General features: G+C 40.5%; 4 protein-coding genes across 4 annotated transcripts in view; 3 read left to right on the top strand and 1 right to left on the bottom strand.

The window, feature by feature from the left end:
- The window catches only part of rarga (retinoic acid receptor gamma a), a 55,166-nt gene extending 38,556 nt beyond the window's left edge, over positions 1-16,610 (bottom strand). Inside the window, exons 1-3 of the mRNA XM_063876284.1 lie at positions 15,213-16,610; positions 14,958-15,087; positions 3,658-3,787 (exon numbers count right to left, since the gene is read on the bottom strand). The gene's annotated coding sequence lies outside the window, so the exon portion shown is untranslated. The remainder of the gene's footprint in view (positions 1-3,657; positions 3,788-14,957; positions 15,088-15,212) is intronic.
- Positions 5,647-16,633, top strand: nr1d4a (nuclear receptor subfamily 1, group D, member 4a). The gene is made up of 8 exons (XM_063876150.1): positions 5,647-6,191; positions 11,229-11,537; positions 11,629-11,717; positions 11,809-11,953; positions 13,923-14,467; positions 14,568-14,753; positions 14,883-15,093; positions 15,228-16,633. The coding sequence occupies exons 1-8, from the start codon at positions 6,170-6,172 to the stop codon at positions 15,422-15,424; spliced, it is 1,704 nt and encodes a 567-aa protein (XP_063732220.1). The 5' UTR covers positions 5,647-6,169; the 3' UTR covers positions 15,425-16,633.
- Positions 16,634-17,593: 960 nt separating this feature from the next.
- mfsd5 (major facilitator superfamily domain containing 5) lies at positions 17,594-20,159 on the top strand. The gene is made up of 2 exons (XM_063876483.1): positions 17,594-17,740; positions 18,096-20,159. Exon 2 carries the CDS (start codon positions 18,177-18,179, stop codon positions 19,623-19,625), a length of 1,449 nt encoding a protein of 482 aa, XP_063732553.1. The 5' UTR covers positions 17,594-17,740; positions 18,096-18,176; the 3' UTR covers positions 19,626-20,159.
- A 270-nt stretch (positions 20,160-20,429) lies between these two features.
- Positions 20,430-26,093, top strand: LOC134859833 (protein lifeguard 2-like). Its single transcript, XM_063876604.1, has 12 exons — positions 20,430-20,937; positions 22,554-22,638; positions 22,819-22,907; positions 23,066-23,130; positions 23,212-23,265; positions 23,374-23,424; positions 23,530-23,569; positions 23,704-23,741; positions 23,934-24,021; positions 24,155-24,250; positions 24,501-24,554; positions 24,669-26,093. The coding sequence occupies exons 1-12, from the start codon at positions 20,923-20,925 to the stop codon at positions 24,816-24,818; spliced, it is 825 nt and encodes a 274-aa protein (XP_063732674.1). The 5' UTR covers positions 20,430-20,922; the 3' UTR covers positions 24,819-26,093.
- The last annotated feature ends 271 nt before the right edge of the window (positions 26,094-26,364 follow it).

The raw sequence follows: 26,364 nt of genomic DNA, 5'->3' as shown, positions 1-26,364 counted from the left end.
TAATAAAAAACAGTGCCCGGCCCCGCTCTCCTTACTCCTGTGTGCTTCCGATCTTTACTACCACATATGGTCTACAGTAGGCTACTGAAATGCTCTTTCATACATTTTTAGATGTGGATTTGCTGATACATAATCAGGGTGAATGAATGGATAAGCAGTGCTGTCTTTTTAGTAGAAACCTTATATTCAGGAAGCACAGATCTAAGCCATACTGCAAAAAGCACTTCAGCTGATCCTTATCTTGTTTGCATTTGATTTATGTGTTGCTTACGAGGCCACTAGAGCTAATAGAAATCCCTTAACTGTTTTCATAGCAGTGCTAAATCAGCAATATGAAAACGATAAGAATGAAGAAGCCATAGGACACTAGAAACACTTTAAATTAGTCTTTTGGGTGATGAAAACTGGAACGTGTGAAATTCAAGTCAGGGTGATGCCATCTGTCTGACGGAGACCATGCATTTGTGTCAGGAGAATGTGCAATTGAGTACATGATGGCAGTGGTGTGTGTCAGTGCGTGGGGCATGCTGTGCTCCTTATTAAATTATGACAGTAAGCTTGAGCAGGGGTTGTGTTTAGGCGTTGCACGTGTGTGTGGGTGTGTGTGTGTGTGTGTGTGTGTGTGTGTGCATGGATGAGTACGAGTAGGAAGTAGCAGCGAGAAGGTCAGAGGTTACTAGTGTTTGTGTTTCAGTGTCAGTGAAGTGTGCTCCAGGCAGAGATTTATGATCATTGTGTCTGGGAGGCTACAGAGTGGGGGATAATGAAGACAGATCAGGGTGCTATCTCCCTCTCTGGGCACCACTGGAAACATGGCCTATGGCCCCGTCCGTTCTCGTATCATTAACTTCAGCCCGTGACATCATAACACACTGCCCTGACATCAATCCTGACACAGTGCACCCTGACAAAAAGTCGAATGCAAGAGAGGCAATTCCTCACAGGAAGTCATCCGGCAAACACAGGCATTGTTCAGCTTTGCAGCTTCTCTGGGTGTGTTTATGAAGATATGAAATATTCATGGAAACATCGTACTCAGTCGTGTGTTTCCACTTTAGATTCAACATATTTGCATTCACAGAGCCATGGAGTAGAGGCCTGAGGCTTGCTGGCAGAGGAAAAGCAGCTAAGGAAAGGAAAGAGGAAAGGGGGGATGATGGTGGGAGCAAAAGAGGGAGGAAGTGAGGTTAGAGAGGTTAAAGTGAGATGGAGAGGGGGAGGAGGGTTGGTAGGCAAGAGGGACATAGAACAGGGAATGTGACAGAAAGGGGTGTGAAATAGGAACAGGGAGGGAAAGAAATCTGGGGGGTGAGATGGAGAGAGGGATGGATTGTAGGAGGAGGGAGAAGAGGGCGTTTGATGGGATTGGTGTGTGTGTGTGGGGGGGGGGGGTCATGTGGCGGCAGGTTTTAATCAGTAACAAGATGCCGGTAATGAGATCACTATTTCCCCACATTCAGATTGATGTCATGTTAAGTTTGGTGCCACATTGAGACAGGCAGGACACACACACCCCACTAGAAGACTCATTTGCAAACACACATGCAGAACCACACCATGCACACACGCAAACACACAAATATACACTTGCTTGCACTTTCTTGGTTACGGACTTAAACACACATCCTGTGAAATGAAGGAGCTCATTCATGCAGCCTGGCAAAGTGCGCTCATTTAGAGTCCAACCACCTTGAAGTAAAAACATACACAGAGGAATAGTACTCACAGGAAAATGACTTACTCATGGCAAAATGGAGAAATGCATGTGTTAGGGACCGAAGGGCATATACCACTATGTACTCTTTTAACAAAAACAAATGAGCACAAAGCTTGGAACAGTTAGAGCGAGAGCCAAAAGCATTTTTACTGCTGAAGAAACTAAGGGAAAACGAGAGAGGGAGAGAAAATAAAAAAGGAGCATGTGTGTGTGTGTGTGCTCTTTTTTTGTGCATATTTTGGGGTGCATTCAGAGGCTGTCGACACAACTACCATGGTGTGTGCCAGCACATGAGCGCTCTGCCTATTCCTCAACATGTGTGTCCAATGAAAGGTGAACGGCTCTCCTGTCTATACTTTCCTCAAAAATCAGCCATGATGTCATCATGAACCCATCTTGAACCCACCTCTGTCAAAAAGCATTACTCCGGCCCTCCCTCTCGCTGCCTCATTTTCTGTTCCACCTCTCCCTCCTTCACGCTCCGTTCCTGCCTTTCAAATTCTTCACTGAGCTCCCATTCTTTTGCTTTCCTTTTTCATATTTCCGTATTCTTCAACATTTCCCTTCTCCTGTCCATGTCTCTTTTTTTTCTCCCTCCTCTCTCACTGAAGCACACAAACTCTTTTCTTTTTTTGGCAAGCATGGTCTAATTGAATCACCAAAGAGCGCAGCCGTTTGCCAAAAATGCCAGGATGTTCTGATTATCATAAACTTTGTTTAAGCTGTGGTTTACAAAAAATGCTCTGAGTGCATGAGGGTTTGCCAAAAAATAAAAGCAGAAAAAATGAGGAATAGGGGAGAATGCAAATGAAAGAGGGGAGAGGAAAAGAGAGAGAACACTGGGGAAGTGAGGGGTGGTGGGGGCAGCGAGAAGGCAGCCAGAGAGCCACATATGGAAGTGATTCTGTAATTACTGCAAATCTGTGAGCTCAAAAGGAAAGGTCTTCTTTTCCATGCCTCCTTCCCTGCACATAAAACTGCCCTTGTGAGAAAGCTGGGCACTAAATACTGAGAAGGAAATATGAAAAAAAAAGTAAGTTTTCATTTTCTTTTGCTTTTTGGCAAGAGCTGGTATATAAATATGTATATGGTATATGTTTAGTATGTTGGAGGCCGTATATTTTATTTCTATTTATCTGCACAGAAAAATAAGAAACATTTTTTTGCTGATCATGAGGCTCAATCAACAAACTCTACCATCCTGGAAAAGTATCTTAATTATTAGCTTATTAACTTTGCTTCTGTGAGTTGAATCCACCATCCTAGAAGCTAATCAAAAAAGAAACTGGAGGGTTCAGCCTGGAATAAAGTGAAGTCTATCAACAGCCACACACCTAACTGGCATCATTCACATAAAGCACACATTCAACAAGGTGCAGGAGGGAGGGGGGTGCAGGGATGGGTGACAGACATACGGAAAGACAGAAAGACAGTGATAAAGACTGTCTTCCAAGCCTCAGGCAAAGCAGGGCTTTGCAGGTGTGTATGTTGGCAACGACTTCTGTTCTGCACAGTCCCCAAACAGTTTCAGCAGCCTGTAATTATCTCGTGCCTTGCCATAACGTGTTCATGATGAGTGCTCCAGTCTTACTCATACAAATACAGTAAACACACCCGGATTGACGCAACTAGAGCTACGTTTATTCATAGACACATCCAATTTATCGGGGCAGGAGATGATTTATGTAAAGTACACAATCCTACCTTCTTTGACTAAAAAAGCGTTTGCCTCGGCTTCAGAAGCAAGCTCCTTTCCCCAGAAGTTTGTAACATAAATAGTGGGTGACAAGCGCACGCACAACGAAGTTTTCGGTGAAGGAGACAAAACAAAGTCAGGGACACACTTCAGAGAAATCATCTCCTACCGCAAAGCAGTTTGTAAAGACTGCACCATTTGGTCTTTACGCTTCATAGATCATTTCAGTCATTTGTTAGATTACCTTCATTTGTTGCCAATCCGTCAGTGTGTCCCGGCAGCAGTTCAGGGGCGTCAATGAGTGCTACCGTGCGGGGAGATTGCTGGCACGGTGTCTCCCCCTAGTGACGGAAGGAAGGACTACAGCACTCGGTCTGTGATCAGGAAGGAAGCCACAAAAAACAACAAAAGAAGTAACAAGTAATTACCAGACGTGGAAGAAGAAACCTACTCAGATAGTACTGAAATAAAAGTAGAAACACAAGGGTACAGAAATACTTTGTAAAAGTCCAGCAGAATATCAAAATATTAATTACAAGTACAAGAGCACTAGCATCAAAACATACTTAAAGTACCCAAAGTATAAGCACTTGTTAAGCAGATCGACCTATATTAGAATAATATATATTATATGTTTTGATTATGATTTGATGCATATAAGTGTTATCAAAGCTTGTAAAGGTGCAGTTAATTTTAATTACTTTGTATGTTGCAGGGTATTTTGTGAATTTGACTCCAGGTGTAACTAAAGTCTTATTTAAGTGTTGATTATATTTCACATCATAAATCCAAATCTGTAAAGTTAATAACACATGAATAATACATGTAGTGAAGTAAAAGTACAATATACACCTCTGATTTATAGTAAGGTAGAAGTACAAAGTAGCAAGACGTTGAAATACTTAAGTAAAGTACAAGTCCCTCAAAATTGTACTTAAGAACAGTAATTGAGTAAATCTACTTGGTTACTGTTCACCACATAATGACCATGTATCCTATGTAAATAAATAGCATCCTCGCCTGTGACCATTTCAAATATAAGCATGATCTACTTGTTTGAGCTTATCAACTTTAAGACATCTTTATACTGTCTAAATAAGTAACAATGAGAAGGGGAATTAAAGAAATACTTATGAGTTAATGAGTCATAATAGTAATTTATTACTAGATGGGAAATAATCATATCCATAATAATACAAAGCACTATTTTATTATAGCATTTTAATGACAAAAAAACATTAATTTGGTTAAATTTAAGAATAACCTTAATACAAAAGCAATGTATTTTTCAGTTGTATGCTAAACTCATTATGTCTTACTAAAAATCACTTTGTGATTATTAGCATTGTGTGTTGAAAGTAAATGAAATCTTGAAGACTTGCACTTGGAATTCATGACTTAGTTTAAATTTAAATTATTTCAAGAGCTAAAATATGTCATCATTTAAGTATTATATATTGCATTATGACATCATTTTTTCTATACAGACAGGTCCTGCTATGCGGTAATATCATGAATGACCACTGTGTAGCGCTTTCTACACGCTAAGTATGAACCTGCATGTTACGCAGCAGGTTATAGAGTTTGTTGCTGACTGAATGTTATAGAACTTATCTTTGGGCAAACATTTAAAATAAGGAGTAGACTTGAGAGAAATAAAAATGTTCTTAAAACTTGACTGTCAAGCTGTGAGTGGGACTGTTTTTAAAAAACCACGATACCTCCAAACATGCTGAAATAATACAGTATTTGCCTTTTTCACTATTCACTATTTTAGCCGCAGTTGAGTGTTTACATACGGATCGTCATTATATTTGGCGTGCCATAGGTTTAGTTGCGCATCTACAGTTACCTTTGGCACGTGAGCTTTAAACTTTACACTTGCTTGTTGGATGGCATGTCAGTGTTTGACATGTCTCACTGTTTACCATCCGTTTGCAGGGCTGCTTGTCAGAGGCAGCAGTCACGGTGAGCCACGCCTATTGTCCATGTGCTTCATCCTCCAATCTCTTCATCACCTCGCACCACACGCTCAGTATTTTGCATAAAAAGTGTATCAGTAGGGCAACGTTCTCCCAGGCACATGCAGGGCTCACATGTAAGCGTGGCTTTACTGAACTCATGCACGGTCGAATAAACGCATCACACTCCCCTCGGCTCCAGATCCCCGCCAATGAAAATGCACAAAAGCGTGAAGGAGAGAGAGGGAGAGAAGGGAGTCCGCGAGATACAAAGAGTGAGCCAAATCCCACACTAACAGACACAAGTGGATGTCTCTAAAAGGCAGTCACATTTCACATACTCACCTACAAACGTGATAGATGTGGGTGTGTGTATAAGTGGGTGTGTATGTTATGCCTGACACTTAGTTCACGGATATGCTTATTTATCTTCTTTCATCAGAATCATTTAATCTTCGCTCCTGCAACACCACACTTGCTCGCGTCGAGGCGCAGTATCTCGAGCACAGAAGGCGTCCAGGTATCTTTGAGAAGACCAGCCTGTTTAACTCACCTCTGCCAGACCTGAACTGAGCACCAAGAGAGACACATCTCTACAACGTACTGGAGACAACTTTACGCGAACTGGAAACGTTTCCATCACTTATATTTGTTGCTGTATGGAGCAGGTGTTTTACGAAAAGCCGTTTTTTGACTTCCTCACCTGTCTTCAATAGACTTTTGCTCCAGTTTCGTGATTTTCACAGACATCTATTTTCAAGTCTGTTTGAAAGTGATAGCCATCTACAAAAGAAAATGGATAACAGCCCTGGCGGTGGTAAGTTTAGCACTAACATTATATAAGCAATTCTGATCGAAGTTTGCGGAATTTGGAGCGTTTTCAATGCTGTTGTTGCTAACAACCAATAAGGGACATCTATTTATCTACGTCTGACTCAATCTAAACCTGAAATAAAAATGTATAACTTCAGTGTAAGAAATATTTAATAATACAACGCAAAGAGGCATTATTAATTATTCGACTGAAATCTCTACAGTATGTGTTGGCCAAATGGCATAACTGTCAACTGTGCAATCTAGAGTGTGAGTTATATTAAAGATCAAACATTAGGTGCCAGAAACATAAGTTTTGCATGGTTGACTAATGAGTTTTTCTCGTGCGATTCGGTCTTTCAGAATTGTATCACGTAAAAGTGTTCATTGATAAGAAGTTCAACGCAGGAGTAGAATTCATACAAACCAATAGAAAAAAAGTTACGCTGCGTTTATAATCTTGAACGCAGCGTTGCCCCTGTGAGAACACCATAAGGTTGTGGTAGGGCTGGTCACTTCCTGTTACTCTCCATGAAAACAAACTCACGTGGAGCTTCGGTGCACTGGCTTTCACTGTATTAATAATCTTCTAGAGCCAGAACTTTAAGTGAGCACTAACCCTTTATCACTTGACGATGGAAAAAACAAAGAAAGTTTGGCGTAAAGGTTGTGTTTGTTTCTATTATCGGTGCCTGCAGGTTACATGATAACAGTTAAGAGCGCCTTCTCGAGGTCAGCCCAAGGTGCACATGCTTTGTGCTTCCCCTTGCTAATTGATGGTGAATCATTTACAATAGCAACAGTCACGTTACAGCACAGGTGATTGGCGCTCCCTGTAAACAGCGTCATCATGTAACTCTAATCTGAGGGCAACACTAAACCCACTCACCGAGTTATGACTTTCTATTTATGTGGATTAAGTAGGTCAATGTTTGTCACGAAACAAGCAATGCAGTTAAATGTGTTATAACAGATAGTCCAGATGTAGTATTATTCAGCCTATAAAGATGAATACTGCATGCTGGGTTTACTGGTGTTGTGTGATGTTTGAAGGAAGTTGTGTTGTTGTGGGGAAAATAGGAAATGTCAAGCTTTAATTTAATCGTCTATTGATATATTTTACGGTTTATTTTATTGCTTATTTTCTATTTAACCGGCGGTGCATCCTTCCTTTTTCCATAATTATTTTGTAATGTTTTATTCCTCTCAGTCATCTAAATCTAAAAGAACACCTTGAACTGGTTTCCCTGAGCTTTAATGTTTCAATAAGTTATTGGAATGCTCATGACTTAATTTTATCCATGGCGTAAGTTTAATGATCAGAAACAAAGCTAATAAAGATTAGCCTACACTTAAATATGACTGCACTGGTAAAGTTTAGTAGATTAAATTATGATGTGTGTTTACACATAACCCCTTCCCTGCAGTGATTCATGGGTTACTGGGTTAAAGGCGTTGCTTGCAACTGCAAATAGAACAATTAAAATCCAATTTCTTATACTAGCACACAAAATTAACCCACATTTGCGTATACTATTAGAACAGTTACATCACCATAATGCTTCAGGATCAGTTGTAAATTTCACAATCCCACATTTCAGAAAATACAGTTAAAGTAAGCTTACATTTAAAAATGTGTGCATCTTCATTATGCAAATTGCAACATACATCCTTGACCTTAAGTGAAGGATTTAACTGTACTTTGATGTCCTCTTAATGGCACATACAGTATGGAGCCTAATTTAAATTATAGTATTCCACTTTTTTACTTAAAATAGTGCCTGCCTGTGAAGGTTTTCTGAGTGGTACAGTTGACATTTTCCAATATTCTCATATAGGGCATACACAATAATTAAATTACTTATTATTATTATTATTATTATTATTATTATTATTATAAGAGGGTTTTAAGAAAGCAATGTGTATAGGCCGAAATGAAACATAGGCATATAGGCCATGATTCGAAAGAAACAACGTGAATTTATACTGAAGTAGGTTGTCATTGCACTTCCTCAGAATATAAACCTGGGTCTGGCCATATACTTTACATATTGTCCCTAACCCAGAAACAGCCAGGCTGACAGTGCAGGCTGCCGCTGCTGGTGATGCACGGACCACCCCGTCGCATAACATGCTGCTCTATTTAATGTGGCTCTTTAATTGTGAAGCCCTTGGCGGGCTGTAGAAGCTCAGCCTTCTGGCTGGAGCGCAGTTTCGTCTCATCCCAGAGAACACTCCGTCAAAAGCCTCCTCACGTGGCTTTCCTCGCTGAGCCGCGTGCGACGCGTGAGTTCCCCGGGCCCTCCCCCTGCCTCCTGCCACTTCCCCGCTCTCACGGAAGCTTCTGTGTGGATGCCGCCTGCGGCGTTGGTGAGCCTGGTCAGTAGGTCAGCGATTCCATGCATTTGCTTTTTTTCTCTCTTGTCACGTTTTCCCACCACATGAGCGTGTTGCTTGTATCGAATTCACTCCCCGTCTTGAAACAGAGCTCGCAGTGCGGTAAAAGCTGACTTGATTTTGACTCTGCAACATCTGTACCCATCGCGTCGTTTTAGATCGGCTTAGGGTGGGTTTCAGCTGGACCGCGACTGCTGTTAAACACAACATCTATGCTCTTATCCGCTTCCCTCGCCTGCGATGCTGTAACAGATATCGGATTAGAAACATTATGGATGCATCCCTCATATCCTACAAAAGGATGTTTTTCAATCTATGTCGGAATAGAGCGTGTGTGCCTAAATGAAGCAATTTCAGCCACAACCACTGGGGCATTAAGACTATAGATTTCAAATCATATCCTGCTATGTATGTTTTATATCCCCTATCCCCTGTGGTGCTCTGATAGCCTAGAGTTCGTCGTGCAAATGCATGAGTGTGCGTGATACAGCTTCAGAAATGCTAGTCACATACACAGAGTTATATCAAGTTCCTGTGATATTGACCTACTTACACAAGCCTAGTTAATGAAGTATACCGCAAACACCCAAGAATTGCTCCCTGTTTTGCTATTTTAGGTAGCATAACTCTTTATTGGCCATTCCATATATAATATATATTATTCATAAACTTTACAAGGGCAACCACACACTATGGTCACCTTAACTGTAGGCTATATGTGGCTCTTCTCATGTCCTGCATTATAAGCTGAATGAAGGAAAGTAAAGGATAAAGGACAAGAAAGGAAAAGTGGTGAAAGGAGAGGAACTGCTGTGCCTGTGCTCATCACTCACGTTTCTCTGCCTCTCTCCAGTCCAAGCCAGATTAGTGTTTGCAAGGGTAGTCTTAGCTTTACATGAGCACTGAGGAAGGAATTTCATGTAGTTTGAAATAAATAGGTGCGTGTGAAACACTTACATTTAGAAGTTGATTGATACTATAGGCTGCCAACACTAAGAATATAAAGCAGGGCTGATGACAACTGCTTTCTTTAACCATAAGTGGCAATGATGCTATGATCAAAATAAACATTTATAAAAGGGAGTCTGCAATGTTCATTCAACAAGTATTAACCTTTTGACTATGGCACTTGACAGATGGAGGTTTTATAGTATTTGTCCATCACTACTCAAGGGTGGATTGTAAAAGGAATTGTTAATTGACAGTGTTTACAGCAGGGCGGCTCTCCAGGTCATTCATACTTACTTCATGTACATGTGATTCTTCAGGTGGAACTGCAGTGTGTGTGTGGGTGCAGTGGGGGTTGGGCTATGTGTGAATGTAAACTCAGGAACAGTTGAGGCTCAGGTCTGCTATTTCTGGCATGAGTCAACAAACCGCCAACATGTGCTGGGTGAGGGATTATCAAAACATAAGAGCTAAAACAAATACTTCTGCCAGCAACACACAAACACACAGTGAGAGGTCTGCTGCACTTGTGCATTTCTGAGTTGGTCAAACAACTGGATGATGGCACGATTTTGGAAGCAAAGTATAGGCTATTTGAATATAACCCATATTTCATCACGGATTAAATTTTAAATTGAAACTATTTGTTTATATTATTTTGAATATTACCCTTTATACAATTTGTCATTAAAAGTCACTCTGCTGTACTCTACTGTACACTGAGTTGTTAGTATCAAAACACCAGCCCAGTCATAGAGCGGAGGCCTTTTCTCTGCAGAAACGTGACTCACATTCTCCAATTGTTGTTGGTGCATCAACAGCAGTTGCTGAGATATGGTGCCACTTGACGCCCGGGGAGCTTCCCAGTCAGCTTGTGTTTGTAAACAAAGCTCTGACTTTAGATTGTTGACGTGTTTTTCGACATAAGACTGCGGATTTCCGCAGGGCAGTAACCGTGTCAGGAGTCCATCCATGTGAGGTGGCGGTCAGGTGTCGTGCAGTTAGCTGGCGCAGGGCACGGTGCCAGAAGAGCGAGGCTATTATTGGAACGGAGGAGGCAGCAGACCCTGCAGACACGTGAGGCCGTGTCTCAGCTCATCCACACAACGCATGACTAGAAGACGGGGGGGGGGGGGGGGGGGGGGGGGGGGTGAAACTTATGAACAGATGAACGACGAAAAGAACATTCCACATATACGGGTTCTTTATAAATACTGCATGAGCATGACGCACGAATTATTTACAAAAAAGGAGCCTTTCGTTGGTTCTTCTAGAAGCCTGCCTGTTTTGTTGCTGTGCTAAAATCATTATTTTTAGCCGAGCGCCTACTTTATCCGCTCCAGCTCAACATTATGCGTATTGAACTCGGATGATAAAACGACACGGCACATTATCAGAGCTGCTCACTGCTGCCCAGAATTTGCGCAACTTCAAATCAAGTTTAAAGTTATATAGTTGCTTTTTAAAAATATATATATAAATAAAGCCAACTTTAAAATGTACTATAATTTTATGATTAGGCCTAAGCCACCACTTACATATGGCATACAAAATAAAATAATAATAATGCTTCTTTTCAATATCAGAATAATAACATTATGTGCTTAAGGTCTAGAGCTTGAAATTATATTTTGAACGTGATCACAAACTCTCAGCTCAGAGGTCTGATGTCCTCCTTTCTGTCCTTTGTCTACAGGAGTAATCTTGTATGCAGGGTCCTCTGGCAGTTCCAGCCCCAGCCCCGGCAGCCCTGGCAGCCCCTCCAGTGGGTACCAGACACAGTCCCCTTCTCCACACTCCCAACCATCATCTCCAGAGGAGGCGATCTTCACGGACATTGGGGTTGTTAAACAAAAGGCAGCATCATGCAGAACCTTATCCTCCAAACTGGTATTCCAGTTTCCACAGCTCCAAAGTGCCCCCCCAGCGGCAGCCACTCCACAGCATACGTTTGCACACCCCATTGCAGGAAAGAGGGCATGCGGTTTCACAGGAACTTTCACAAGTAAGTGTTTCCTCACTGTTGGTTTGAATTAAGATTTATACTTTGATCAATATTTTGCAGATTGTCTAACGGTCTGTTCACCCTTCCTCAGAGACGGGTGGAATGGTCCTGCTTTGCAAAGTCTGTGGTGACATCGCATCTGGTTTCCACTATGGAGTTCATGCATGTGAGGGATGCAAGGTAAGACCCTGATCAGAAAAATCACACAGATTGATTCACCAATGTGTTCCTGTAAGTGCGCCAGTTTCATGTGATTTTATTTTGGTTTTAGGGTTTTTTCCGCCGCAGCATCCAGCAGAACATCAACTACAAGATGTGTGTGAAGAATGAGAGCTGTCTGATCATGCGTATGAATCGCAACCGGTGCCAGCACTGCCGCTTCAAGAAATGCCTCTCTGTTGGCATGTCAAGAGATGGTGAGACATCCTGACACATTTTTTCATGAGAGGCCCTTGTGCAGTTGTGCCAAAATGCCACACTGCCCTGATTATCCTATGCATAGGGGGAGTAGGTGGCCTGAAAGTGGCAGAGTACTGATATCTAGGTCTTTGTGAAAAATGTAATGCGGAAAGTCTTTTGAGGTCATCGTGCCAGTAGCTCAGCCACTAACTTAATCAGCAGACCTGCACCTGTCTTGCCCTTCTTTGTCAATGCACTGCCAAACACTACCACCTGGCCTTGTATCACTCTCTTAAGTTTCTGTGTGTCTTTCTCATGCCTTTGCAGCATCCTCCCACAATTTGCTTACCTCTATGCTCTTGTTCAGTACAGTACCTCCCCCTCCACATACCCACCATGTCCCCTCAGCTCTCTTGCATCTCCCCTTCAGACAATGATTTATGAGAAGAGGAGCCTTGGCGTCCCCAAAGCTATCTATCATCTGGAAAACTGCAGCAAACACAGGAATTATTTTAGGAAATTGGAACAGGGTCAACTTGATTACCTTGTGTATGCCTATAGAACGTCTTACAGCAATTAATGAGGGACAACAATTTAGCAAGGGATGCAGAAAACAGCCAATGTGTGATCAGGCATGCTGCTCACATCAACTACTTTTAGATCTGATAGCTGAACTTTGATTGATGACATATCATTACAGATTAAGAATACAGCTGGGCTGACCTAGAAAAACAACACAGAATTAGGTCTATAGTGTACTCGTACATCCTGACCTACTTGGTATAGTTTGCCTGCCTTCTTCCTCTCAGTATGGTTTCTGATTATCTCCACCCTCCAGCACCCGGCATTTCTTTATCAAGTAAACAGGTGACTGTTATTTCTGCATTGCTTGACACTTCTGGTGCACAGAGAATGTAGGATAATAATAATACGACTCAATGAGAAAACAGTCAGGTCCACCCTCATAGAGGAGAACTTGCTAAATAACCACAACCTAGAAACCCATTTTTGCTCTGCTTCAATCATTACGAAAACAGGAAAACCGCATGCAACTGCCTGCAACCCACAATGAATACTACACCCTGATTTCACACCACGCAGCTGTGTGACTTTAGCCCTGCAGCATAGGCAAATTATTCAGTCCGTTGGCATGATGGCACATTATTCTTCCTCTAACTAAAGCAGTATTTTCCCACATTTTTCTCTTCATTTGAGCAATATCTACTGTGCATTTTACTAGGTAAAGTGATTCACCTCTTTCAACCTAACACTGCAGTTTTATGTTTTATGTAAATTTCCTGTCTTTAACATACGGTAATAACAGTAAATTGCTTTACAAACATTATTTCTGCTTAAAGAATCTTTTGCTACACTTCCAAAAAAAATCCATTTAAAAATACTATGGGGCAAAAAAACCTTTCTGGAATCTTTAATCCTCTTAGCACAGAAATACTAACACACAGTCTAATTACCCACCCATCAGTCTCTCACATCAGTCCTCTTCATGTTATAATACATGTCTCTGCAGCTCATTTATGCCCTTCAAGCCCACCTCTCTCATCCTTCTCCCTCCCACGATCTCAGTGCCGGTGACATCATGCTCACGTTGCCCCACTGCCCTACTTACGCAGGGAGGGAGGGATCCTGAGAGGAAGGAGACGGGTGGATAGAGAAGAGGATGAGGCAGATGGTAGCAGGGGATCTATAAATAGCCTCTCCAGCTGATGGTTACTGTGGGAAGGGGGGTGGGGGGATGGGTGAAGAGAGGAAAGTTTTATCTCATAACTTGAGTGACTCTAGAATCCTCCACATTTAAGGGTAACTCTGTGGTTTGTGTATATAGGTTTTATGGGTAACTTGTTCACCAAACTTAGTTTAATCTATAGTCACCCTCTTGATCTTTAAGAAATAAATATTGAGTTTAAATATCCCTGTTGTTACCACGGCTGAAAGCTGATCTTTTCTCACTGATTGTGTTTTAACCAGCTGTGCGTTTTGGCCGCATCCCCAAGAGAGAAAAGCAGCGGCTCCTGGATGAAATGCAGAGCTACATGAACAGCCTGAATGAGTCAGCTGCCATAGAGATGGAATCCCCTTCAGTGAGGGAAACTGCCAGCAGCACAGAAGACTGCAACTCGAAAGAGGCCATTGGGGCAATCTCCAGAGCCTATCAAGATATCTTCACCAGCAGCAACAGCCAAGAGAGAACAACCAAGAGGTCTAACATCTCCTCCAACATCACATGTCCCTTTTCTCAGGATGCCAGCTTTACCCAAGTGTCCTCTCACCCCACCTCTGTCCAGAGTTATCAGTCTTACCCTGTTGTCCCTAATGACAACACATCTACATTCCACAATGTTGACAACAATCGCTCGTCCTCCTTAGTTTCAACAAATCAGAATCATGATCAGACCAACGATACAACTTCTCAAAGGGGCAGCTCTGCCAATCACAACAGTTTTCACAATGCAGGAAGTTCCCAAAACCAGCCCTCCTGCCCATGGAAATTGGCTTCAGGAGCTAAAGTGTTGGTAAGTGCAGAAAGCATATGATCAGATCATAAATCTTGTGATGTTTCTTATTTTATCAGCAACTTATGAGTCTTTCTATTTCTTTCGTCTTTTTCTAAAGGCCTGTCCTCTCAATGCGTGGCCTGTGTCAGGGGCAGAGCGCACGAGTCAGCAGATATGGGAATCCTTCTCGCAGTGTTTTACTCCTGCTGTCAAGGAGGTGGTAGAGTTTGCCAAGGGCATCCCAGGGTTCCAAGAGCTTGGCCAACAAGACCAAGTCATGCTGCTCAAATCAGGCACTTTCCAGGTATGACATATATTTTCGATGATTTAGTTAGAATATGTAAGATATGTGGCTCCTTCTTTGGGAGTCCAAATGTTTGCTTAATGTAAGTATTTGACTAAAAGATTGTTTCTCTGTTTCTTTTGTGTTAAGGTTCTGATGGTCAGGTTCTGCACCTTGTTCAATGCTGAGGAGCGTACAGTGACTTTCTTGAATGGCCAAACTTACCCACTGTCCACCCTGCATGCTTTAGGCATGGGCACTCTGCTGGATGCCATGTTTGACTTCAGTGAGAAGTTGGGCTCCCTGGGGCTAGAGCCTGATGAAATGGCCCTCTTTATGGCTGTGGTGCTGGTGTCTGCAGGTGAGAAACGCACACTATTTACATAATGAAAACAGTGAAAAGAGGTGCAAATGAATGAATCTTTATTAATGAACCAATAGTGATGTAATTGTTTCTGTCAACCACTCACACTGACGTACCTCTGTGCTCCATAGATCGTTCTGGCATCTTGGACATGCAGGCTGTGGAGCAGCTTCAGGAGGGTCTGATCCGTGCCCTACGGTCACTGATCACTCGCCGTCGCCCAGATGAGAACACCCTCTTCCCCAAACTTCTCCTGCGCTTGCCAGACCTGCGCACCCTCAACAATCTGCACTCCGACAAACTGTTGGCCTTTCGCATTGACTCTTAAGCAGGCCGAAGTTCACAGAGATCATATGCAAACTGTTTTCCAGAAAAACCTACAGTACAGAACACACACAAGCACACTTCCAAGGACAGGACTTTCTAGAAAACTGAAGAAAAAAAGAATTGTGAAACCTGAAGAGTGGTTGTCAAAAGAATAATTGAAGGCAGTAACCAACTTTTTTTGTTCACTATTGATTATACTTACTCATGTACACACATAAACCTCAACACCTCTTGAAAGACATTGCTTCAGTAAAATAAATATATGATCATGTAGATTTAGTTTGACCTTTTTTGGAGAAATGATTTGTGCACTTGCTCAATATTTCCAGTGTACTTAAGAATAAAACCCAGTTCACTTCTGTTTATTCCTTATTCCATACAGTATCCATCACTAAGCAGTAGCTATAAGACAGCACTCACTTAGGGACTATTAGGGCTGATTAAGGTAAAGAGAACCTGTATATAATACATATAGAAAACTGAAATATTAAAAGGTAATTGTGTGTCATGTTTCACAAACATACCACCTGCATTACTGAATGAGACCACTATTTTGGCACTTCAACACAACAGGATACTTTTTGTCTCTTTTTTGACAAATCTTCCAGAAATCCTTTGGCACACCTTTAAGGTTTAAGTTTGACTCCTTCATAAGTCAATGGCATGTTTCATTATTTCAAAAAAACATTGTATCTGTGTCATTATATTGTATGACTGCTGGACTGGTCGAGACACATCATGCATGTTTGGTTTTGTAGTTCTTTGTTTATTTTTGATGCTGTAAATATTATACTACCCTAATTTCAAGGTATCAATGACTAATTTGATGTGATGGGCCGGACAGATGAGTTCGGTGTAAAGAAGAATGTACTGACCTTCCTGTAATAGGTTTAGGTTTGGCCATGACAAGGGGGTTTTGCAGAGGAGAATATGTAGTCGGGGTTTTTAGATGGCTTAGACGCACTGATGATGTAACCAACCAGCATAATCCCTGAAATCACCAGCATTCACTCCAACGTCCACCATTCCTCTGCCCCCAATGTTTGTCATACAAACACAAGAGATATTTTTGTGTGAACAATCTTATTTGATTGGTCTTCTCATTGTTTGTTTGTTTGATTTTGGCTGATTGAGCACATCTTGTACATTTTGTAAATATGTATTCCTATATAGAAATGATATAATGATATAAAGTTCAAATAATCTATTACTCTGTTTTTGCGTCATTATTTTTATTCATTCAGGCAAAATTCAGTAAAGGTGAAGTTAGAACCAGTGGTGGGAAGTAACTAAGTATACTTATTCAACAATTTTAAGATACACATGCTGCTTTTATGCTGCTTTATTTTTTACTTCATTTAAGAGGGAAATGTTGAACTTCTTAACCTAGGGTAAAAATCTAAAATATTTTTAAAAAGATAGATCCAGCGTTAGAAAAAGTTCCAAATAATAAATAGCCCACAAGTGTGCGGGGCTTTGATTTTTCTTCTTTCATCTCCAGTTAATCATTTTATGTCCTCTCAGATTTATCTTGCAACCGTTTGGAAGAGCCCAACCTATAGTACCTGTATTGTAAAAAAATAAGCTTACATTTTTTCCACCTTAATCAGCTTAGACCAAACCATTTTGCCTGAACACTGACACATCTGTAGTGATGTTATACTGACATGTAATAGTATATCAGTAACGGGACATTTTACTGCAGACCAATTTCTTTCACATTTGATATTTACTTCAGCAGGATTTTGGATGCAGAAGTTATACTTGTAATAGAACCAGTACTTTTTAGGACTGTAGGCCTATGGGTGTTAAAAATGATTAGCCTCATGCTAAAAGTGTGCTTTGGCATAAATGAAGTTACACGTACCTTTTCATTGTCATTACATTACATAATACCCTTTGTGTTGTTTGGGTGTGCATTATAAGGTTACATAAACGGGTGTTTGCCAAGCTAGAAAATCTAGGTCAGACGTTGGCTCGTTCATTCGAATTAGCCTATAGCAGGCTGTAGGCATACAGTTGTAGTTTGTGTGCCTATTTCACAACACTTGAAGTATTTTACAAATAACACTTCAAATAACGAACTACCTTAAGAGTTGACAGGCCTTCTGAGAAATTAAAAAACAGAAGGTCTCGAAACATGAAAAACTTTTTCGAACCAAAGTAGGGATGCCACGCCACCTTGTGGTGAAATGAGAGATCCCGGATCACGGAAGTGGTTTGCCTGTTTGCCAGTACTCTTACCATTCACCTTTCATTACTTAGTAATGTTTATTGTACGCCGTTTACTAATATGGGACCGACGTCAAACGACACGGTAAGATATACCATAAAGTATATATAACAATATAGTGAAGAACATATGGTAGGTTAGTTTCGCAAGTTGTATCTCAACGTCTGCAGCAGGTTAGCATGTAGGCTAGCATTACCACAATAACAAAAGCATTTAGGTAGGCTACATTAAACGTGTTTAAGTAAACGACATTTTGTCCCACGTCTAGCTTTCCGTCATTGATGCCGGTAACGAAATACACCACTGCTATCACTAGATAATGTCGTATTTGTTAACAACATGTCCTTAGCCAAGTTAACAGCGAATTATTAACTGATACAGTGGCAACGTAAACGCGGTTATTTCTGTCTTCAATCTTCGTTTTCCTGTCTCTCCGCAGGTGCTGATAAATAGAAAGAAGACAGTTGAAAACACCCCAGGACCTCAGGTTTGAACCCAAGTGGGTGCAGTTTATCACACCATGTTGGTGACAGCATATCTTGCCATCATTTTCCTGCTTACCCTGTGTGTTGGCCTGGAGCTCACAGCCCGCCGACTCACCCCACCTCAGTCTACTCCTACTGCTGTAGCCAACCCCGTGTTCCGTCGCTTCCAGAGTATATTTTTGCGGGCATACCTTTTGGCTTTGTGGGCAGACTGGCTCCAGGGTCCTTACCTCTACAAACTGTACCGCCACTACAGCTTCCTGGAATCCCAAATAGCGATCTTATACGTGTGTGGCCTGGCCTCCTGTGTTCTGTTTGCCCCTTTTTCAGGCTGGCTCCCTCAAGTCTTGGGCCGCAGACAGACATGTCTTCTCTTCTGTGTATCTTACTCTGCTTGTTGTCTCACCAAGCTGTCCACAGACTACTTTGTTTTGATTGTGGGTCGGATCCTGGGGGGTCTGTCCACATCCTTGCTCACCACCACATTTGAAGCCTGGTACGTGCACCGTCATGTAGAGGTCCATGATTTTCCCAAGGACTGGATCCCCAGTACCTTCACCAAAGCTGCTACATGGAATCATGGTCTCGCCGTGGGAGCAGGGCTGGTGGCTAACTTGCTGGCTGAGTGGCTCCACCTGGGGCCGGTGGCTCCCTTTCTCCTGGCTGTCCCCTGCTTGGTGTGCTGTGGCTGGTTGGTGCTAACAGACTGGGGCAAGGAAGAGGCTGAAGAAGGTCTTGAAGGGGGAAAGCAGAAACTGCCTCTTGGCACTCCAAATGCAGGTGCAACCCGTTTGTCTGCAAGGGCCCGATTCTCACGCAGCTGCCATGATGGGTTGCGCTGCCTGCTCTCCGACCGAAGAGTCATGCTGTTAGGTGGAGTGCAGGCTCTGTTTGAAAGTGTCCTCTATATTTTTGTTTTTCTGTGGACCCCAGTACTCGACCCCCATGGGCCTCCTTTGGGAATAGTGTTTTCTTGCCTAATGGCTGCAAGCATGGCTGGCTCCTTGCTCTACCGCCTGGCCACCTCCACCCGCTACTGCCTGCAGCCTGGCCACGTTCTCTGCCTGGCTGTGTTGATGGCCTTCTTCTCTCTCTTTATGTTGACCTTTTCCACCACCCCTGGTCAACCTAGGCCACGTGAATCTTTTCTGGCCTTCCTGCTGCTGGAGCTGGCCTGTGGGCTGTACTTCCCTGCAGTCAGCTTTCTCCAGAGCAGAGTGATCCCAGAGGAAAAGCGGGCGAGTGTGCTGGCCTGGTTCCGGCTGCCTCTACACCTGCTGGCCTGCTTTGGGCTGCTGGCTCTTCATGGGGAGATGTCAGGAACAGGTGGAGGGGAGGAGGGCAGCGGCACCAGGCACATGTTTGGAGGATGTGCAGTTATGATGCTGGCTGCTTTGATGGCTGTAGTAAGTCTGTTCACTCTGGGCAGAAATGACATAGATCTGAGACTAGAGGGAACCAGAGGGGATGGGGAGATGTTTTGAAAAGATGGACTCCATATTCAATTATGATGACTGGTTTTATATATTATGTGACCAAAATAGAGAACTTGTGTGTTACACTTGAATATTCACAAAACAATATTTTGCCAAATGCGACAGCGGAGGAATTCAATGTCTAAAGGGGATATTTTGCTAAATTAAATTTTATATGTTGCATTGTATCTGTTTGTGTTGTTATTTTTGGGAGATCATTTTACATATCCTCTCTGTGTATGCTTGGTGAACATCGCTGTATCAATTTTCATTTGTAAAGTAAACTGTTGGAATATCTGAAAACTCTTGTATCATTCCCTAAAACTATTCCAGATAACATATTATTGCCTCATTGTCAACAACTTTAGGGAACAGAGATGAAATACTTTACAGATCTCAATAAAAATCCAAAGGAATTTCATGACTAGCATGGAAGTTCTTCCAATATTTATGTATGTTTTCTTTCCCAAAATCTGTTTTGTTTCTGTATTTCTCTGCTCTTTACACTTTGAAATAAAGGTACATTGTACATAATGAATATAATATGTAATTTGTTTGATTCAACTGGAAATATTAGCGACTATTTTGTAACATATTCAATATTCATAATATTTATACAGTATAAAATGAATCCAAAATTTGGGGAAGGGAAAATGTTTTTTTCAGTTAATGCTGCCTAGTTATTTGTAACTTGTTTTTTTTCCCCAAAACTCTTAACCATAAATGTCTAATTTGGCACCAATGATTTAAACAAATATTTATCATAGTGAAAATAAAAATGAAAATAGTATGTAAATTGTTTACCTTTTACTGGGAAAAATTACTTTTTTAATGTAATTAAAATGCAACAGGCCTTTTTACATTTACTGAAAATCATTTGAATGTATTCACTTTCTCCTAGTTGATTTTACAGGCCATTCTTCCAGAATTCTCTGGATTTCACTCCTCATTACGCACCATGCAGGCATCCATCCTCCCCATTTTTCCCAATGCATTGGTACAGTCCCAGCTTTTCTCTCTGCTGCAGCCTCACCTGGATGCTGCTAGAACATCCCTCGTGGGTGAGGGAGGGGTAACTGCACAAGCCTTAACTGCGTTGTTTTGGGGATTACATCACAAAATCGTCAGATGTTGTCCAGTCTGAGCAGGCAAGAGGAGCAACATTAATCTATGGTCCTTTCTCACAGCTGTCAGTACTGTGGCGAGTCACTGCAAGAAAAACCTTAAAGAAAGGAGACACCAGAGCCCCATTGACTGGTTAGGATACTGAACAAGACAACCTAATACAGGACAACAGACAGGCATCATGACACAGGGCAAGGTATGAGTATGCTTTAATGACATTCATTTGATATTTCTGTCTTATTATGCATTTGGATTTTCTAAGTATTACATAACAGTCACTTGATATGCTGTTCTCTACTTCCATCCCTTACGTATCACAAATGTTAAATGCGTATTTTTAATATGCCTGTTTAGTTGTGAAGATTACCAGAATTAGTCATTTGATTCAACTAGAACTTGAAGCAGTCGATTTTTAATGACCAAGCATATTTCTAGAGCTCTGTTTCATTTAGTGATCTTAGGTTTTTACATTTCGGCACATATATTTGTTTTGTGGTTCGCCATGCTAAACAGTTACGTATTATCAGAATGTGTGAATGAAGTGCGTCACATGCTGTATTGCTGCGATAATAAATAATGTAGCGTATTAGCGTCAATTACGTACAGTGAGGTTTACGCAAGCTTGTCTGACGTAGTGACGTTTAATTCCAACTGCGTATTTCCACTACGGAAACCCAAAGGTAAATCCTATTGGAAATAATAATGAACGTGCTTATCACTTTTGACATATTTTCACAAAATCAACTTAAGAGCCCTGCTTTGACGCATGGTATAGAATACAGGGTCGAAACGGCACGTTCTTTTCAAGCATCCACAATCATTTGTTATTGAAAGCACTCCCTATTATCTTCGTGTTCGATTTTAGCTAGATAGAAGATAGAATCGGAGGATGAAACCCTCTTTATTGTCACATACATGCACACAGCAGAGCACACAGTGAAATTAGTCCTCTGCATTTAACCCATCCTAGTACTAGGAGCAGTGGGCAGCTATTGTGCAGCGACCGGGGAGCAATGGGGAGGGGGGATTGGAGGTGTCCGGTGCCTTGCTCAAGGGCACCACAGCAGGGCCTATGAGGTGAACTGGGACCTCTCCAAGTAGCAGTCCACTTTCCATATTTCAAGTCTGTTCGGAGACTTGAACCGGCGACCCTACGATTCCCAGTCCAAGCCCAAGCCCCTACTGACTGCCACTGCTGGACTGAATTTCGTCCAATCGATTTGTAGTAAAACACAACTGTCAGACAAGTTGTGAAGTTGAAGTATTTTAAAAACTGTCTTAAAAGAAAAGTATTCAAGTTATGTACAACCACCTCAGAAAGTAGCCTTGAGTAGACTACAGTCAGATGATGAGAACAGTGTACATGTATTTTCCATCACTATTGAAGTTCTGGTTACAGTGGTAGAGAGGAAATCAGTTCAAAGTGATTGTTGGTTCAAAGTTGGTGTATTGTGGACAGTGTTGGTATGTAAACATTTCTAATGTAAAAGCTGAAAGAAAGCTAGCAAGTTGAAGTTGATTTTGAAGAAAAACATTTGTCAGTGCTCCCCAGACCCTGAAACCATGTAAAATATCAGTTGACATGTTGATGGGTGAAAGCAGATGACAGGTGAGTAAAAGTGTAGGCCTTATGATTCACCTTTTAATTGCTGATTATTTATTTGTGATCCCTTGCATCACAGATGTTCAGTTTATTTTATATTTTGTAGGGATTTCTTTCCATTCAAATCTAATCCTACTCTCAACTAAAATGTGCAACACATTATAAACTAAAAAATAACAAATTGTTCTTTTTTTGTGCTATTATATCAGCTGTTACTTGCAAATAAGAGCGCCAATGGCACTGGAGAAGTCTTAGTGGCGCCAATTCCTCCCAGCTATGAAGAAGCCACTGCAGGTATACTAACAATTCATCCTACTACATTTACTCATACTGTTAGTGTGTTATCTTAATCAAATACATGTGGTAATGTTTAACATGTCTGAATGGTGTAGTATGGTATTACTGAAGTATATGTTGGCTGATATACACTGTACATTGACCACCAAAAAGTCCCAACTAATTGTGTTTCTCCAGGCACCAGTGCGCCTTGCTACAATGATTGTGAGATGCTCACAGAGTTCACCTGGGATGATCGCAACATCAGGAGGATCTTCATACGTAAGGTATTAAAATCCTTAGCATTACATTGATATCAATATTACCCATGTATTGAATGCTGTGTATCACTGATAATTTACTTCAAATTAACATGTTAAACTTAAAATAATTGTAATGCACATATCTGTACATTTACTGGTATGCAACATTTTGTATTTATTAGGTGTACACCATCTTAATGATCCAGCTTTTGGTCACTCTCTCTATTGTGGCTCTTTTCACATTCTGGTGAGTTTAAAATGTCATGTTTAACAATATTGAACATGTTTCTTTTGGTAGCGATCTTACCTAAGCCTGTGTTCTTTTTAGTGACCCGGTGAAGGACTACATTCAAACCAACCCTGGCTGGTACTGGGCATCTTAGTAAGTAACAGGTTTATTTAGTAAAACTGATACACCTTACTCTGTCGGTTTGGTTCATGTAATTTCTATCTAGCAAAAATATCTAACTATGTTTTTGTTTTTCAACAGTGCTGTGTTCTTTGTCACATATCTGACCCTGTCCTGCTGCTCTGCACCAAGGTAATGTAAAGGGTCAGAAGACCAAAAATGGACATCCTTGATTGATCAAAGTAAAAGTAAAAAAGTAAAAATAATAAAACAAATTGCTTTAACTTCCTCTTACAGGAGACAATTTCCATGGAATTTGATTCTGCTTGGCATATTTGTAAGTACAAGACAAAAATATATATGTTTTAATATACATTAAATGTTGTTTTCTATATTATAAATGTTATTCTAAAAAATAATTATGAATATATTCTATGTAACAAATGTCTGATTTTTCATTGACTTTTTCAGACCCTCTCCCTATCCTACATGACAGGGATGTTGTCCAGGTACTATGCAAGATTTTTTGTAAATGCATTATGTTTGCTGCTTCAGTCTCTCTTCTTAGTTAGGATGATGGCGTTTGCCTTCAGATAATGGGCAGCAATGTACTTTTCTACAGTATGTGAGGTTGGGTGTTTGGTTTTACATTTCTTCAAAAATGTCAGTAAGTTTTGTTTGCATGTTTCTTGTTTTAATAGCTTCTATAACACCAAGTCAGTGGTATTGTGTCTGGGCATTACAGCAGCAGTCTGTCTCCTGGTCACAGTCTTCAGTTTTCAATCTAAGGTAAGATAAAACGTAGCTCATATATTATGTGATATACTGTATGCATGATTAACATTGAAAACCATTAACTTGTGTCAGGTTTCCCCATTGTTAGAATAACACAGGGTTGATTGAATGTGTTTCCTCCGTCCAGATTGATGTGACATCATACCAAGGGGTGCTCTTTGTCTTCTGCATGGTGATGTTTGTCTCCGGAATAGTGCTGGCAATGGTCCTTCCCTATCATTATGTAAGTAGAAGTTTTCAAATGAAGCCGCTACACCAGTAATTCATCACACACAACAAAAATGTGCATTTTGAGACGACCAAAATAAAGTTTGATCAAATACAAATGTAAATTTAAAGTCTGAGATATATTTGACATGAAAGTATTTCAGACTTTACAAAAACCTGATGTCATATTTTGAAACTGTACCATCATATATGCTTTCAAATATGAAGTTAGTGTAAACACTGACATTACATTTTATCCCATTTAGGTACCCTGGTTGGATGCCACCTACGCTGCCTTGGGAGCAATATTGTTCACCATGGTAAGAGTACAAATGCTGTTAGTCCATTACTAATTTCAACTAAAAATGATCATTTCCATGAGAATTAAAAATAATGAAAAAGATGTCCTACATTGCTGTTTTTTTCTGTTTCAGTTTTTAGCATTTGACACCCAGCTCATCATGGGTAACAAGCGCTACAGTATTAGTCCAGAAGAGTACGTCTTTGCCACTCTCAACATCTACCTGGATATCATCTATATCTTCTCCTTCTTCCTCCAAATCTTTGGAACAAAAAATGAGTAAACCATGGCCTCACCATTCTAACCTACAGACAAGAGATGGGGTTTAAGGTGGACAAGATACAAGTTTTTTGAAGGTTTGTGATTTGGTAATTGTGGTGACAATGCTTCCAATTGTAACAGCTTTTTTTTTTCCTGATTCTGATTAGGCAACAAATACTTTGTTAATCTTATGTACAGCTATACACTTATATGTGTCAGTGTTCGAATCCAAAATGTCTACAACCTTTCCCTCTACTCTAGCATGTTGTAAACCCACACCACATCATAGGGTTAGCTTACTAGCTTTACCAGCAGGAAACAATCATTGATCTTCCTCCATTTTATATAGATAAAACATACTGTGAGTGTTCATATAGAGATGTATTGGTGTCTTTATGTCCATTCCGGCTTATAAATCAAATTTGTATTGCAAACAATAGATGTCAGTGCTCTTCAATAGGTATTTGATCTACAATTCAATATGCATGGCTCTTAACAAGCCTTAACTTTGCCAAGTGTAGTCATCCCCTCATTTTGCTATTGGGGGAGTAGATTCTATGACTGAAGGCACAGATCTGTCTTTAAAAAAGACATTTTTTGTGTTTTCAATCATATCCAATGTTGTCTGAATACTGTGAATTATAAGAAAAACCTTCACTCTTGACATGACAATCTGAAAATTTTATTTATTTGATTTTGGATGTTGCTTCTCACTTCTGCCTTGATTTGTTACCCATGTTTACTCGGTAGTCTATGTGTTTATTTTCTCATGGTTTTATTCCACTTAACTTATCTCTGAGGAGTCATTTATTGCATTCACGTTGTTTATTATATAATTTGTTTAATATGTATATTTGAATCTAAAATGTCTTCAATGAAAGATATTTAGAATGTGCAAAAATAGATTTTTGGCATTCTGGTCCTATTTATTTTTAAGTATTTAATTTGTTTGAAGTGTTGACACTTGATAATTAAATGAAATATGACAGTGCCATACATGCATGGAATCTCATGAAACTTTTGATAAGGCCTGCATTTGTAGAAAGGCTTGAATGCTGTATTTCATGACATTTGAAGTGTATTTTTTACGACAGAACGACATATATATTTCAGAAAGTGTGTGATATAAAATGGTGAGTCTAAAACAAGAAATTAATTCACAAGTCGTCTAAAGTGGCCTTGGACTATATTTATGATGATATTGATGCAATATATTGTTTTAATAGCACCCTGCATTTCATCGAAGCATTGGTGTTACTGTTTTTAATTTATTAAAGAGTGGATGTGTACAAATGAACTCTCTGGGTCTCTCTCATTAAACCAATTATCATTTTCATTCATTTATTATATTAATTTTTAGTCTGTGCAACTCATGTTATTCCATTTACGACATAAGAGTATTGCTAAAGCTTTTTACAGTAACAAAAACTATACATAAATACATTTGGAACGAAACGGAACAACAGAAAAAGTTAAGATGAATGATCAATTATTGTGCAGGATAAAGCTGTTAAGTTCATTATATAATACAATTATAAGTCAATATTAATTAAACTTTTTTTTTTTAA

Source organism: Eleginops maclovinus, chromosome 1 (assembly GCF_036324505.1).
Source record: "Eleginops maclovinus isolate JMC-PN-2008 ecotype Puerto Natales chromosome 1, JC_Emac_rtc_rv5, whole genome shotgun sequence".
Taxonomy (NCBI): Eukaryota; Metazoa; Chordata; class Actinopteri; order Perciformes; family Eleginopidae; genus Eleginops; species Eleginops maclovinus.
Note: the sequence above shows the minus strand (reverse complement) of the source record. Positions and strands in the feature narration are given on the sequence as shown.

Bases quoted from the DNA above. Each gene is read 5' to 3' on its own strand.
- LOC134859833 (XM_063876604.1), top strand. The intron at 23,131-23,211 runs GTGAGTTTAAAA...TGTTCTTTTTAG, and splicing joins GTGGCTCTTTTCACATTCTG to TGACCCGGTGAAGGACTACA. The intron at 23,570-23,703 runs GTAAGTACAAGA...TGACTTTTTCAG, and splicing joins TGATTCTGCTTGGCATATTT to ACCCTCTCCCTATCCTACAT.
- mfsd5 (XM_063876483.1), top strand. From the start codon at position 18,177: ATGTTGGTGACAGCATATCTTGCCATCATTTTCCTGCTTACCCTGTGT.
- nr1d4a (XM_063876150.1), top strand. From the start codon at position 6,170: ATGGATAACAGCCCTGGCGGTG. The intron at 6,192-11,228 runs GTAAGTTTAGCA...CTTTGTCTACAG, and splicing joins GGATAACAGCCCTGGCGGTG to GAGTAATCTTGTATGCAGGG. The intron at 14,468-14,567 runs GTAAGTGCAGAA...CTTTTTCTAAAG, and splicing joins CTTCAGGAGCTAAAGTGTTG to GCCTGTCCTCTCAATGCGTG.